General features: G+C 43.4%; 1 protein-coding gene across 1 annotated transcript in view; it reads right to left on the bottom strand.

The window, feature by feature from the left end:
* LOC140070192 (neural-cadherin-like) overlaps positions 1–15,263 on the bottom strand; it is a 167,476-nt gene extending 152,213 nt beyond the window's left edge. Inside the window, exons 1-3 of the mRNA XM_072116539.1 lie at positions 15,195–15,263; positions 14,756–14,837; positions 13,790–13,884 (exon numbers count right to left, since the gene is read on the bottom strand). Of these exons, the coding sequence (XP_071972640.1) occupies positions 13,790–13,884; positions 14,756–14,837; positions 15,195–15,263 (246 nt within the window). The remainder of the gene's footprint in view (positions 1–13,789; positions 13,885–14,755; positions 14,838–15,194) is intronic.
* Positions 15,264–15,883: the final 620 nt, after the last annotated feature.

Genomic DNA, 15,883 nt, shown 5'->3' with positions numbered 1-15,883 from the left:
GGCCTCCTTGCCGGTTAAAAATGTTTGTATACGCACACATGGAAGTTACAATCACACATTTATACACTCATGTGCACACATATAGAGCATATACACACACATACAGTGTATTTTTTTGCATGCTACCTTAATTTTTAATTTTTTTGCGGCATTTTTGTATATGTATATAATGGTGCACATCCTCCACTCTTCAGTGTTTCAGGTCGGATAACGGAGCCCCCTGACACTCTGGGCTCCATAGAAGCTGCTTTGGCTGCTACTCCTGTAGTTATGCTCCTGGCGACCACTGTGGCTAGTCCATGGCCCCATCAGTCAGAAAAGCAGAAGTGGTGATGTTCAAGTATGACATCACCATTAGTGCTTCTGTGACCGGTGACTGGCTTCAGCGGTCATATAACTGTCCACACAGTTAATCGCAATACAAATTAATTATCCTGAAAATGTTGGGTCACAACAAAATACAAAGTCAGTAATACAAGGGATTGTCAGCCTGGCTCTGCTTTGCTGCTCTCTCATTCACTTTAAGTGGTCAATGAAATTGGTTGTGTATGTTCAAACTGCAAAAAAATAATGCATGGGCCATTTTCTGCACATCATGGACCACACATCTTCAAAAATACAGCCGGGCATGTAGCCTAAGAGAAGCCTGGATTGATGTTTGTGTTAGAGGCTCATTTTAAAGAGGACCTATCACCTGTAAAAACAGCACTAGGAGCTGATTACTAAAGTAAGTAGCTCCTAGTGCTACAACAGATGCAGCAGTGTTACACTACTAGCATTATCAGAAACCTCCGATAACGCTAGCAGACACTGCCGAGATGTACACTAGAAACACTCTCAAAGCCAGCATATTCATGAGGGGGCGGTCCGAGGCACTGCCCCTTCCCCGGACCGCCCTGCCCACTCCATAGGGCGGCGGTGACTGCCGAGCGTCATGCGGCAGTCACCGCCCCTAATCCCGCCCCCTCATGAATACGCAGTGCCTCGGACTACCCCTCTCATGAACATGCCATCATCTCTGCTAGCATTATCGGAGGTTTCCGATAACGCTAGCAGTGTGACACTGCTGCATCTGTTGTAGCACTAGGAGCTGCTTACTTTACTTATGTTTTCATACATTTACAAAAATGAAAACCTACTGTACAAATTTTTTTTTGTATTTTGCCATCTTCTGGCACTAATAACTTTTTCATACTTGGTGTACTTACTTTGGTGTAATTTTTTGTGACGTTTCTATTGCTACCATTTTTAGGACTGTACGACCTTTCGATCACTTTTTACAGAATTTTAATATTTTTTAAAATTGCAAAAAAGTGCCATTTCCGACTGTGGGCGCTATTTCTCTTTCCGCGGTTTAAACGCAGTGAAAAAACATTGCTATATTTTAAAAGATCTGCATTTTCGGACACAGCGATACCTAATGGGGCAGATTTACTTACCCGGTCCATTCGCAATCCAGCGGCGCGTTCTCTGCAGTGGATTCGGGTCCGGCCGGGATTCACTAAGGTAGTTCCTCCGCCATCCACCAGATGTCGCTGCTGCGCTGAATTTCCCCGAGGCCCGCTGGAATGCCCTGAAATTCACCGGCCTATACCTTGTGAAGGTAAGTGCAAGTTTCGCGACACATTTTTTTTTTAAATGCGGCGGTTTTTCCGAATCCGTCGGGTTTTCGTTCGGCCACGCCCCCGATTTCCGTCGCGTGCATGCCAGCGCCGATGCGCCACAATCCGATCAAGTGCGGCAAAAACCCGGGGCAATTCAGGGGAAATCGGCGCAAATCGGAAATATTCGGGTAACACGTTGGGAAAACGCGAATCGGGCCCTTAGTAAATGACCCCCAATGTGTTTGTGATTTTTACTGTTTTGATATATTTATATCAGTTCTAGGGAAAGGGGGGTGAGTTGAATCAATATGGCAGTATGGCAGTATATGTGGATTGTATTAAAGGGTTAAAACATGGCAGTCTTCCAATGGCGACGGATTGCTGCTCTCCAAAGATGTCATGGGAAGCGACGTCACAGGGAGCCACAATGGTGACCCATGCACCGCCATCTTTTTGAAGCTGCCGGCGGTGATCAACGACATAACACCCGCGATCGGTGCTAGCAATATGCAGCAAAGACTTACTGGCTATGGAGAGGGCTCAGCCCGTGACGGGGCTTTACTATTAAGGGGCTGCACCGGCATCCGACGCGCTATACTATTAAGGGGCGAAAATAGTTTTTCACGCCCTATGTTAAAGGTGCACCACAAAAAAGATGGTGAACTCTGTCGGCTCAGTGCAGGTAAGAGACACATTCATGATTTCTGGCACACAATCTCGGGTTCATTTGTAAGTAAATGTGTCCCAATGTTTCAACCACACAGTCTTTATGTAACATAAATGCCGCCAAAGTGGAAAATGTGTAAGAAATTAAGAAATTAATTAGCGCTAAGCAACAGTGTATCAATGTACCAAGGAAATGTGTAAGTGTTTGATAGACCTAATGACCTAAAATGTAACATTATCATCTGTACAACTATATGCACATGCATACATAGACATCACAAACTTTTACAGTTTACACATACATACAGTTATGCATATACTAACATACATAAATGTTGAATACATTCATATTTACATACACCTGACTCCAGTGGTGGCCAGGATAGCCAGGGAGACACCACTTCTTACAAAGAAATATAAAAAAGCCAGGCTGAATTTTGCCAAAAGTTACCTGAGAAAGCCTAAACGATTTGGTAGAATGTTCTCTGATCAGATGAGACAAACGTAGAGCTTTTTGGGAAACGGTATCAAGATAGAGTTTACAGGAAAAAAGAGGCCTTCAAAGAAAAGAACACGGTCCCTACAGTCAAACATGGCGGAGGTTCCCTGATGTTTTGTGATGTTTTGGAGTTGGTTTGCTGCCTCTGGCACAGATGTATATGGCATTATGAAGTCTGAAGACTACTAACACATTTTGCAGCATAATGTAGGGCCCAGTGTGAGAAAGCTGGGTCTACCTTAGGACAATGGGTCTCTTCCAGCAGGACAATGACCCAAAACACACTTCAAAAAGCACTAGAAAATGGTTTGAGAGAAAAAATGGAGAAGAAGAGCATTGTAGGAAACTCATTGATGGTTACTGGAGGTGGTTGGTCATAGTTATTTTGTTTAAAGGTTGTGCTAACAAGTATAAGGCTGAGGGTGCCAATATTTTTTTCCAGCCCTTTTTTTGGAGTTTTGTGTAAAATGATCAATGATTTGACTTTTTTTTCATTCTCTTTTTTGTGTTTTTTCATTGCAAGCAAAATAAATGAAGATATTAATACCAAATAATTTGTGATTGCAATTGTTTTCTGGAAGAATTGCAGGGGTGCCAACACTTTTGGCTACAACTGTATATATGTTTATATACACATATACTAACACATAAACACATCTATCTATCTATCTATCTATCTATCTTTTACACTGGAGAACAACATACAATTTCCTACATGTCAAAGTATTTCCCAATATGTATAAAATATTTAGATATTAAAGGTTATTTAATAAATTGTACATATTCTAAAGCACAGAATAAAAATGTAAATGAGTAAATTGAATTTGAACACTGATCAAAATTAGAGAACACTTCCAGTTTCCACAGCTAATTTTAGTTAAGAAAACAAATTTAATTTATTTGGGTTTGATCGGAAACATTGGCGCACATTTACTTACCCATCCCGTCGCGATCCTCGAGGTGTGTTGTCCGACGAGGATTCGGAGCTGCCACGATTCACTAAGATGGTGCATCCAATTTCCTGCATGTGTCGCTTCCCCTCTCAGGTCCGGCGGAGTTCACCATCTTCTTCCCCGTGCATGTAAGTGCATGGCTTGCAACAAAATTTGGAACGTTAAATCCTGTGCTTAGTCCAAATCAGTCGGGTTGTCCGATGGCCACGCCCCTGATTTGTGTTGCATGAAAGTCGGCTCCAAAATCTGAATACAGTCGCCAAAAAACCCAGTTAAATGTGGCGGAAAACGTCGGGAAACCTGACGAAAATGCGGTCCGCGGACCCTTAGTAAATGTGTCCCATTATGCATACCACCCAACATTTCCGGAACAGAAAGAGCGACGGCGATTTCCCCTAAACCACACCCCTAATCATGCTCTGGCCACGCCCCAAATTTTTATTACTAATAATCATCTTCATTATACTAATAATAATCACCATAATATTAAGAATAATAATCCTCTCCATAATAATAATCCTCTCCATTTTTTTCTACGCCAGGCCCTGCCAATGAAGACACCTTTTGCTTTAATTACTGCTTTGCACACTCTTGGCATTCTCTTGATGAGCTTCAAGAGGTAGTCACCAGAAAAGATTTTCACATCATAGGTGCCCTGTCAGGTTTAATAAGTGGTATTTCATGCCTTATAAATGTGCAACACCCCTCCCAACGTATAGGCAAGGGGGTAGTTTCGAATAAGACCCACCCAAGGGATAATGCAGGAAGAACTCAGGTAATCTGCAGATGTAGCCTCTGACTGGAAAGGGAATAGTTAAATGGGTGTAAGATGTTATCCAATTATGTGGCTATATTGTAAACTGGAGTGTGATTGGAGAGGTGCTACCACCTGACAAGGGGGAGTATAAAACCACTGTGCAGTGGGAGCACATGGTCTTAGTCTCAAGTCTTTGCCTGTTAGCAGTCCAGACCACATGAGTGGTCTCTCTGAGTGAAGAGAGAGACAGTGTGGAGCACACCTTTAGTGCTGCCACAGAAACCAATCCCAGGAACTGAGTTAGGAGACTCTAATCCAGAGCTGAAGCTTCCACAGTTTGGACACAGCTCAATCTCAATTATTCCAGCCCCAATATACCATAAGCTGTTTGACCGTTTAGGCCCATTTCCTGCTACCTGTTGTTCAATAAAGAACCGAAAGTTTATTTGCACAACATTGCCTCCGTCTGATCCCTGGATATGGCTGCTTACCACCAGGGGCTTCCCCATCCATTACCCACGGACTTATCTTACAGACACTCAAGAGTTGCCCCAGGGAGAAACCAGTACATCAGCCTCTCCCTCCTTAGTTCTTGTACACACCACCTGCTGGAGACCTGCCAGGCTGTAAGACAGCCCTCCGGTCCCCATACCAAGCAGTGTGACATCAGCGTGCCCGAGGCCTCAATAGCCAGCCACCAAGGCAGTGACCAAGCGTTACCTCTGCTGCGAAGGATGAGTTCATCTGAGTTACCAGCCTCAGAAATCACAGGTTAACAGCAGCTCAGATTAGAGACCAGGTTAATGTCACACACCAGACACATCTCTACAACAACTGTTAAGAGGAGACTGTGTGCAGCAGCCTTCATGGTACAATAGCTGCTAGGAAACCACTGCTAAGAACAGGCAACAAGCAGAAGAGACTTGTTTGGGCTAAATAACACAAGAGATCAGACCAGTGGAAACCTGTGATTTGGTCTGATGAGTCCAAATTTGAGATCTTTGGTTCCAACCACCATGTCATTGTGCAACGCAGAAAAGGTGAACAAATGATTCCTAGAAGCCTGGTTCCCACCATAAAGCATGGAGGAGGAGGTGTGATGGTGTGGGGGGGGGGGGGCTCTGCTGGAGACACTGATGGGTATTTATTCAAAATTGAAGGTATACTGATCCAGCATGGTTACCACAACATCTTGCAGCAACATGCTATTTCATACGGTTTTTGTTTAGTTGGACCATAATTTATTTTTCAACAGGACAATGATCCAGACTGTGTAAGGGCTATTTGACCAAAAAGGAGATGGGGCACTATGCCAGATGACCTGGCCTCCACAGTCACCAAACCTGGACCCAATCAAGATGGTTTGGGGTGAGCCGGACTGCAGATTGAAGGCAAAGGGGCCAACAAGTGCTAATCATCTCTGGAAACTCCTTCAAGACTGTTGGAAAACCATTTCAGGTGACTCTTAAAGCTCATGAAGATTATGCCAAGAGAGTGCAAAGCAGTAATCAAAGCAAAAGGTAGCTACTTTGAAGAACCTAGAATATAAGACATATTTTCAGTTGTTTCACACTTTTTTGCTAAGTATATAATTCCACATGTGTTAATTCATAGTTTTGATGCCTTCAATGTGAATCTACAATTTTTATAGTTATGAAAATACAGAAAACTCTTTGAATGAGAAGGTGTATCCAAACTTTTGGTCTGTAATGTACGTACTTAGTTTTTTAAGGACCACTATTTCAGTGTGCTACCCTAAATGTTTCTGTGTTACATGCACTACTACTACATCCAATCTGTATTGGACAGAAAGTGCTTCCTTAGTATGACACTAATGACTGATCCATAGGATAAGCTGGTGGAAACAACTGATTAATGGGTTTACCAAGTGTTATACCCCACTGATCTGATAGAAGCAGTGAAATGTTGGCCTTGGTCTTCTCCAATCTAATATCTACCATCTATTCAGTGGAAGAAAAGTTTGGGAAGCCATTTATAGACCCAATTTTGACTTCCAACTTCCATCTATCATTGTCTACATATTTAAATGTGAGGTTCTTAGCGCATTCAGATGGGTCCCTAAACTAAGATTTTAAATATAATAAATGTTGCCACCCCATAGACCTCTGACTTCACTGTAACAAGTATGTAATAATGTTCTCTCCAGTCCTAAATGTTGACCCTAGTGTAGGGTCCCATTGTAACAAAGCCACAAAGTGGTCAAAAATGTCATGTAAATTTTCTGCTATAACATCAATACAGGCAGTCCCCGGGTTACATACAAGATAGGGTCTGTAGGTTTGTTCTTAAGTTGAGTTTGTATGTAAGTCGGAACTGTATATTTTATCATTGTAATCCCAGACAGAACTTTTTTGGTCTCTGTGACAATTGGATTTTAAAAATGTTGGGTTGTCATAAGAATCAATATTAACACTAAAGCTTCATTGCAGACACATTTGATAACTGTTACAGCTGATGATTGTAGCCCAAGACTAAAGTACAATAAATTACCAATATCCAGAGGTCCGTTTGTAACTAGGGATCATATGTAAGTCGAGTGTTCTTAAGTAGGGGACCGCCGTATATAGAAAAAATTAGGAACACTATCATTAAAGGTGTACACTATAACTTACATCAAGAGCATTAGGTTACATTGCACAGGCCTTGTCTGGTCTAAAGTAGACTGACACTTGGTTAAATAAAAGTGCTCTATTGAACTATACACTCTTATCAAAAAGCTTATCCGTTTCAGCCTAGTCCTAGTAGGTGACCAGCACAAGTTGTACTTAGGCCTGCTGCTGTAGCTTTGGCATGAAATTCCTGCCTAAATGAGTGCTTTAATGTAGTCCACCACACTTGCTGAACCTCCTGACAGCAGAAAGATCACACTAACAAAATCCTTCTGCAGGTTACCCAGAAGCCCATTTACTGCTGCCACATTCTAAGTACTGGTAACCCCATTATTGGGCACAAGACCACTCAAAGAATGACTCCATAGGCACTGGAAGACATACAATAGGGAAAGTATTTGAGGTGGTGCCCCATGCCATGAGGGTTGATAGCTACTATCCTCCTCCGCAGGACCTTCTCTAGTCCTTCCTGGGGAGATTTGGCTACTTGAAGTAATACCCAGTAATACTTCTACTAATACCATAGTATAGTATTAATTATCCCTCTGTTTTACTTGGGAAATCCCACCAGCAGGCCTCTTGTCTAGGAGCCTCTTTCTTTTGAAGAACCACTTTGGTGGCCCCATAAACTCTTCTTTTATTCCCGGACTGTGGATATGTCCACCATCTCCAGACAATTTCCCTGGCCTCTGAATGATCTCTGAGTACCTCAGACAGACCCCTCCACCAGTGGGAATTCTTTTCAAATAACAAGAGCTTACTTTATGAGGGAAGGTCTACTTCAACCTGTGCACACCATTTCTACTGCTGGCATTGTCTAGTCTTCTGGTTCCAGTCCAGTCAAGCTCTTGTTCCAAGGGTCTCCTCAAGTGCTTCTACATCTCCAGCTTTTCTGCTTATCGACTGCTCTTAGACACAGCACCAGGGTCTGGTATGCTCTAGTATTTTGGAAGAATCCTCCTTTGGGATATTCCTCCTTCTAATTTCCGTAGGTTACAGAAAGGATCTTATTATACATCCATAGACATATCATTTAAATATACAAAACAAAACAGAAGGGTGGATCCAATAAATGATATATGACATCCTATAGCAAAATCTATGAAAAACATACTTTATACAGATGTCATCAGCGTGCCATCCGCTTTCCTTTTCCTTTGCACTAACTTCTATGGATTCATTAAAAAGTAGCATGCAAAGAGACACATATACAATGACGGGGGTCATTTACTAAGGGCCGAATCGTGTTTTTCCATCGGGTTACTCGAATATTACCGTTTTGCGCCGATTTTCCCTGAATTACCCCGGGTTTTTGGCGCACGTGATCGGATTGTGGCACATCGGCGCCAGCATGCATGCAACGGAAATCGTGGGCGTGGCCGTAAGAAAACCCGACGGATTCGGAAAAAACGCTGTATTTTGTATAAAACTTGACACACACTTACCTACACCCAGGATAGCTTGGTGAACTCCAGTGAACTCCGACGGACTTCAGCGCAGCAGCGACACCTAGTGGACATCGGGCGCACTACCTTAGTGAATCGCCGGAAGACCCAAATCCTCCACAGAGAACGCGCCGCTGGATCGCGACAGGACCGGGTAAGTAAATCTGCCCCAATGTGTCAGTATGCTATTTGAGGAAATCATCCTTCTGAATGAGCCTTCATGGAACTTCTTAGCAACTGGGTAGTTTCTTGAATTCCTTACCTGTTAAAGCCTGTGACTGTTTGACAACCTCAGCCTTTGGATATTTCTGTCCTCCAAACTTTCGGGCTGGTTATCAAATAGAGCAACTGCTCTTTTATGAATCCATCTCGGGGAATCAAGAAATTGTGAATGTTCCTGGACACCAAATTGATCAAGGTGTTTCTCTTATAAGCCAAAGTATTGTAGTATTTGCATTGTATTCTCTTGCATGCAGGCCCTGTTCCAGTCTTGTTCCTTTCAGTTGGTGGTAGCCTCCTAATGGATAATTCCCAACTATTTCACTGATGAAATCTGCATTTAAAGAGGACCTGTCACTCCCAAAAAAGACCCAATTGTGCCACCCATAATCCTCCCCCCAGCCCCCCCCCAGCCCCTTTCTATTTGTGTCATTTTTAAAAAATTTATGTTGGGTCGCTGCAGTCGACCTTATTCTTTAGGGGGCCAGACGACGCGTGTGCGCATGAGAGACCAATTATGCCACCCATAATCCTCCCCCCAGCCCCTGTCTATTTGTGTCATTTTAAAAAAAATTTATGTTGGGTCGCTGCAGTCGATCTTATTCTTTAGGGGGCCAGACGACGCGTGTGCGCATGAGAGACAAAATAACGCATGCCGCAATTTTTTTCTCACTGTCTGCACATCCGTGGAAAAGACGGACATGTGACATAGGAAACAATGGATCCGTATGCCATCCGCAAAAAAAGGATAGTGTACAGACATCAAAAATGCTTGTCTAAAGGAGCCCTAAATTATACTATTTAGTATAGTATTTGAAATTAATGGGGGTCATTTACTAAGGGCTCGATTCGCGTTTTCCCGACGTGTTACCCGAATATTTCCGATTTGCGCCGATTTTCCCTGAATTGCCCGGGGATTTTGGCGCATGTGATCGGATTGTGGCGCATCGGCGCCAGCATGCACGCGACGGAAATCGGGACGCGTGGCCGAACGAAAACCCGACGGATTTGGAAAAACCGCTGTATTAAAAAAAAAATGTGTTGCGAAAATTGCACTTACCTTCACTCAGCCCGGCTCGGTGTATTCCAGTGTGTTCCGATGCTCTTCAGCGCAGCAGCGCCACCTGGTGGACGTCGGAGGAACTACCTTAATAAATCCCGGCCGGACCCGAATCCAGCGCAGAGAACGTGCCGCTGGATCGCGAATGGACCGGGTAAGTAAATCTGCCCCAATATTGCTAGGATAACCTTTGCAATACATAGACTACAGTGTTATAAAGCACTAAAGCTTCTCCTTGCAAATCACTGGTGACCGTTATTGATCACATGTGTTTCAATGGAAATGCATATGTGATTAGGCTGAGCCCCGCCCACGGACGTTTGCATTGCATTTCTAAACATAATGTAAACTCCCCATGTGACCGCACCCTAAACATTCAGATAATACTTTCTTTCTTTTCTTGAAAGTATCATATTGGTATCGAATATCGTGATACTTTTCTGGGTATCGTATCACACTCAAAATTCTGGTATCGGTGCATCCCTAGCCTGCAGTAGCCATAACACAGGGATTCTTTTTTAGATTTCTCTGAAAAAAAGAGTTTGAACCAAGTCTGTATGCTATAAGCAGCGCTCAGCTGTCTCCAGCATGCACATAGACAGTGAATAGGAGATTGCTGTCATAGTGCTTGGCAATTCCCACACTCCTATTCTATTGGACGGAGTGTCAGGTCACATGTCCAACTTACTGCTCCATCAATTAGTGGGAACGGGACCCCCATTATTGTGTTTGAGGGGGGCACCAGCAGTCTGACACCAACATATTTGATTGCTATCGCATATCCCGTGGATAACATGCAAACTTGGCTTAAAGGACACCTGTCATCAGGTCTGTGTCACTTTTCCTGTCACTACTACCTGTTGGAGCAGCTCACACGGATCCCATCGCAGCCTTTATCTAGTTATTTCATACATTTATCATTATAAAATCATCTTTTCTTTATTATGTAAATGAGGCAGGTCACATGGTCAGAGGAAGTGATGTCACTCCTGTCCCCCCCCTCTCCTCCCCCTGCTCAGGTCTGTATGTAATGTATAGTAAAGCATTGCTAGTGTGTGTGCTGCATCTGCTGACATGCTGCATCCTCTCATACACATGTAAGAGACACAGACATCAGCTACACAAGTACCTGACATGTTCTGCTATAACAGTGGTGGCGAACCTATGGCTGGTGGTGAGGAGGGAGGAGTAATCGCCGCCTTCCCCGCCCCTACATCGGAGTCTGACAGGAGGGAACAACAGCCATTCAACTGCGGACAGAGAAGAAGGCGGGACCGCAAGTAGTGGGCGGAGCTAAGAAGAAGGAAGTAGGAGAAAGTCTGCAGATGAGTGACACCTAGACAGGTGAATCAAAAGAGGTGTCAGCAGGGACCAGAGGTGTGAGCAAGGCTCCATAGGTGTGAGCAGGGGTCAGAGCTGTGAGCAGGGGTCAGGAGGTGTGAGCAGGGGTCAGGGGATGTGAGCAGTGGTCAGGAGGTGTGAGCAGGGGTCAGGGGATGTGAGTAGGGGTCAGGAGGTGTGAGCAGGGGTCAGGGGATGTGAGCAGGGGACAGGAGGTGTGAGCAGGAGTCGGGTGTGAGCAGGGGTCAGGAGGTGTGAGCAGGGGATGTGAGTAGGGGTCAGGGGATGTGAGCAAGGGTCAGGAGGTGTGAGCAGGGGACGGGGGATGTGAGCAGGGGTCAGGAGGTGTGAGCAGGGGTCAGGAGGTGTGAGCAGGGGTCAGGGGATGTGAGCAGGGGTCAGGAGGTGTGAACAGGGGATGTGAGCAGTATTCAGGGGACACAGCACTGTAAGGGTACAAATATACTGCATGTCCAGGACACAGCTGAGATGCGATGTGATGCAGCGGGCCGGATCAATTAATGGATTGTGTCAATAATTCTTAACAAAAATATTTAGTAACAGTTTCATGTTTACAGGCCATGAAGCGGTTATTAAATAATGTGGTTGTAGGTTATCGGCACAATCCATTAATTCATGTGGCCGGCTGCATCACATTGCATCTCTGCTGTGTCCTGGCAATGGGGTATAGTTGCACCTTAAAAGGGTTTGCCCACGAATCTCAATCCCGTAGTGATGTTTATACAAAAAAGATAATTTTTAACCCCTTACTTTACAATGTTACTCAATGTTATTGCTGCTATCACTCAGTGATGGTCAGTCTAAGATTCCAGAGTGTGAGCTTGGACTCTAAGCATACACTTCATGATCCCTCTGTGCTGTGAGATGCTGTGTGCTGACAATGTGCTTAGATTATCAGTGTACAAGGTTTAGCTACACTTTTATTTACCTTCTTAACATTCACTAGTATCTGACACATAGAAAGAGAGATGAGACAGATCAGAGAAGATGATCTACATCTCTTGCTTCATCTCTGATGTGCCTGCCTCGCCGGATAAAGAACTTATCTTCCCGTAGCTTGTATTTCTTCTCTCGCAGCTGCTGTTGTATACTGGCAGGAAGTCAGTGTGTATCAGTGTGAGCTCCCCGTAGAATGCAGGGGGTACGGGCCGCTGCAGTGAACAGCTCAGCACCACAGCATCAGACATGATGGCTGCTGACCCGAAAGTCAAAAGATAGGAGGGTCAGAAACCTGGGGCAACTGAACTTGTGTACACCAGGTTGGATTTATATCTGTGAAATACTGTATTTTTGTTATTAACAGAGAATGTGCTATTTTGTATATTTAAGTCTTCGTGGGAATACCCCTTTAAAGCTATTTGCACAGGTTGCAGATTTTACATGCTGATTTTCGTGTAGAAAATATGCAGCGTAATACAGTATCAGTAAAGTTAATGGGATTTGGAAAAAGTCATGTAGATGATGCGTAAGAATTCAGCAAAGAAATTGTTCCTCAGTTTGGAAAATCAATAATGATTGTGTTACTTTTCTTGTGCATCCTCTCAGATTTTTGCAAGTATTTTTTTGAAATTGAAAAAAATTGAAATCTAAAAAAGAGTGAAAATCTGCAACAAATCTGCATCAAGTCCACATCATGCTGTGGAATGTGATGTAGATTCTTGCATGAAATGACATCAGATCAGTTGAAACAAAACAGGTAAAAAATTAATGTGGAAAATCTACATGAAATCTGCAACATGTACAGTGGGGTTTCTCTTCCTCTGGTCCTGTAGAAATATCACATATACATGAGAATACTCCAGTGTTGGGGGCAGAAAGATGGTCAATATTGGTGTTGTTGGCATTATTGTCAGTTCACAAAAGGGCATTTTACAGTACAAGGTAGAATAGGGGGCCGTATTGCAGTGTTTGGGGTAGCTGTATTAGGGGTAGCAGCAGGAAGACAACGTTAAGGGACCACGATAGAGGGTATAATGAGGAAATGAAGGTGGGTCTGATGGAGAAAGCAGAGAACAACTACAATCCGAGAACATGTCACCTGCTGTCACTAATGAAACAAGTAGGTATTTTATATTATTAGTACTACTGTTGTGAACAAGTGCATTTGGGCGTAGAGCACGTAGGTGGACACTACTGAGAATTTGGTAGTATACATTGGGGCCCGTGCCCCGGATCTTTTGTGTAGCTAGCAACACCCCTGGTTACCACCCTTACTTTGTGGAAGCTCTGAGTGACTGCCTTATCAAAAAGGACTTGGTCCTCTTCTCATTTATTGTTGTTGGTTCAGTTATTCATGGCCTTCAATGCTTCTTGGGTTGTAAGCAAAGCATCTTTAGCAGGGATCTTAAGGGGTCTCTAAAGAGGACAACTCTCTTGGTCTATAAGTACATTCAAAAGGCCCAAATTGGAGTATGGAAGATCACTGGTGCCGGCGCTCGTGGATGGACTGCTCTGCGAATGGTTCTTTTTTAAAAACGTGTTTTATTTAAAATAAAACATGTTTTTAAAAAAGAACCATTCGCAGAGCAGTCCATCCACGAGCGCCGGCACCAGTGATCTTCCATACTCCAATTTGGGCCTTTTGAATGTATCACAATAACGTCCTCTGAATCTTTGGAACAGACAGCCGCGAGGAAGGAGGAGTCGGCAGCCACCGAGGATATATCTGCATAAGGCGCTATATCTAGCGCTACAAGGTGAGCGCATAAACCAGAGTTGTAAGCAACTGTCAATTATCTTGACCTACTACACTAGGAAAGCGCCTGTTTGTCCCTCTTCTCCCCTTTTCTCTCCCCCCTGCTACTTGGTTCCACCTCGAGCAACCAAAATTTCGAGGGTACCATAGAGAGGGGCTCCAAACCATTTTAGCTTGGTCTATAAGTGTATTGGCTCTTGCAAGGCTCTTATTACATTTCCATTAATAATAATAATTCTTTATTTATATAGCACACAGATTACGCAGCGCTGCACAGAACTTGCCAAATCGGTCCCTGTCCCCAATGGGGCTCCGAATCTAATCAACCTAGCAGTATGTTCTTTTTCCTTTCTCATTTAACTAAGAATATATCACCCCCTATAGACACCCTGAAAGTGTGAAAAAGTGAAACATCTTTGAAAAACAGACAGCATACAGATATATGCCTTCCATTGTTTTGTTTTACATTTTTTATTGCTGTCCCATTTACAGCTTTGGAAGTCTTTGGTCCACAAAAGTGAAAAAAAATAGTTTTTATGCATATTTTGGGCCAGCAAAAAAAAAACCCACATGCAAATAGCCACAAGGGTCAGTATGCTATCTTGACAATACTTTCCTCCTGGGTAGTTGCTTTAATTCCTTACCTGGTGCAGGTTCTCTGACTCATTGACAATGTCAGCCTCTGGATAATTCTTTCCTCAAGAGCTTGTGGATGGTACCAAAGCGGGCAAGTGATATACCTACCCCAGAAAATTAAGCATTTGGGAATGTTCCTGGACAACCAAGGTGTTTCTCCTAAAGGCCGAGACTCTCTCTCTTTGGTCCTGGGGAAGATATCTCCAAACAACCAGTTCCACTCTCTTACCTTTAAGTTTCAATAGTTTCCTGAGAGAAGTTGTCCCACCTTTCATCTGAACAGTTATTTGCATTTTAAAGGGTGTTGCCATCTAATGTATAAAATATCAACAGGATATGTTATAAAGTTTTGATTGGAGCCATCTTGATAATGGAGGTCTCCAGACCTTGGTCTCACTGTGAGCTTGAAAGAAGAAATGGTACTGGCTCATACTTAGTAGCCAGCCTGCCCCCAGCACTTAAAAAAAATAAACTTACATACTCAACTTTGGGTGGTTCTGATGTTCGGCGCAGCTCCCTGTCTTCTGTCTTCTCCGTGATGCTCCAGTCCCCGCAGCTCCTCTTTTGTCTTCTGTCTGCTGTAACAGCCGGTAGAGACGCGACCATGCGCTATGATGCGGCCGCTAATGGCGCATCTTCAGTATGAAGATCACATCCTGGTCTCTTACCACAGATGTAACCACAAGGTTATCACCGCACTGACCAGAACTGGGCACCTGGACCTCCTTCTTCCCCATCGCTAAGTAGTATCTGACAGCAGCCAACTGATGGTTTGTTTTCAAATTCTAATCCAGCAATCCTATTGGCTGTTGGTGGCTGCAGTTACGATGGTGATATATACAGCTGAATATTTTACTCCTTAATGACCAGGTCTGTAAGAGCCTTAATAACAGGATACTTGAGTTGTTGTTGTTTTTTTAAATAACCTTAACATTTTGTATATAATGGCCTGGCGAATAGATATCTGATACAAAAAGTTATTAACATGAGTTCTTTGTCTTTTGTGTTTGCTGATTCGTCCCTAATATGTAAAGGATCTAGTGAAGAGGGCGGTTATACCAACATAAAGCATTGATGTGGGCTATGTAATAAATTTTTTTTGGTCTTTAAATTCTGATTAGTACATTCTATTAAAGACATCTGAAGGACATTTACCCTTATTAATATAATATTAATAACTATTGTGAAGTCTTCAGATCACAGGCAGAAAAAATCTCCCTCTTAAGAAGGGTCTGTTTAAGGTTGCAGTCGCACACAGTGTTGCATTTCCAAATGCAATGCTAGTGACCAGGGTCTGACCTGATCGCATTTGTATTTCTATGTAAATGCACGCGATCGCTAACCTAAGATTTATAAA

Source organism: Engystomops pustulosus, chromosome 7 (assembly GCF_040894005.1).
Source record: "Engystomops pustulosus chromosome 7, aEngPut4.maternal, whole genome shotgun sequence".
Taxonomy (NCBI): domain Eukaryota; kingdom Metazoa; phylum Chordata; class Amphibia; order Anura; family Leptodactylidae; genus Engystomops; species Engystomops pustulosus.
This window is presented reverse-complemented; position numbering and strand designations above follow the sequence as displayed.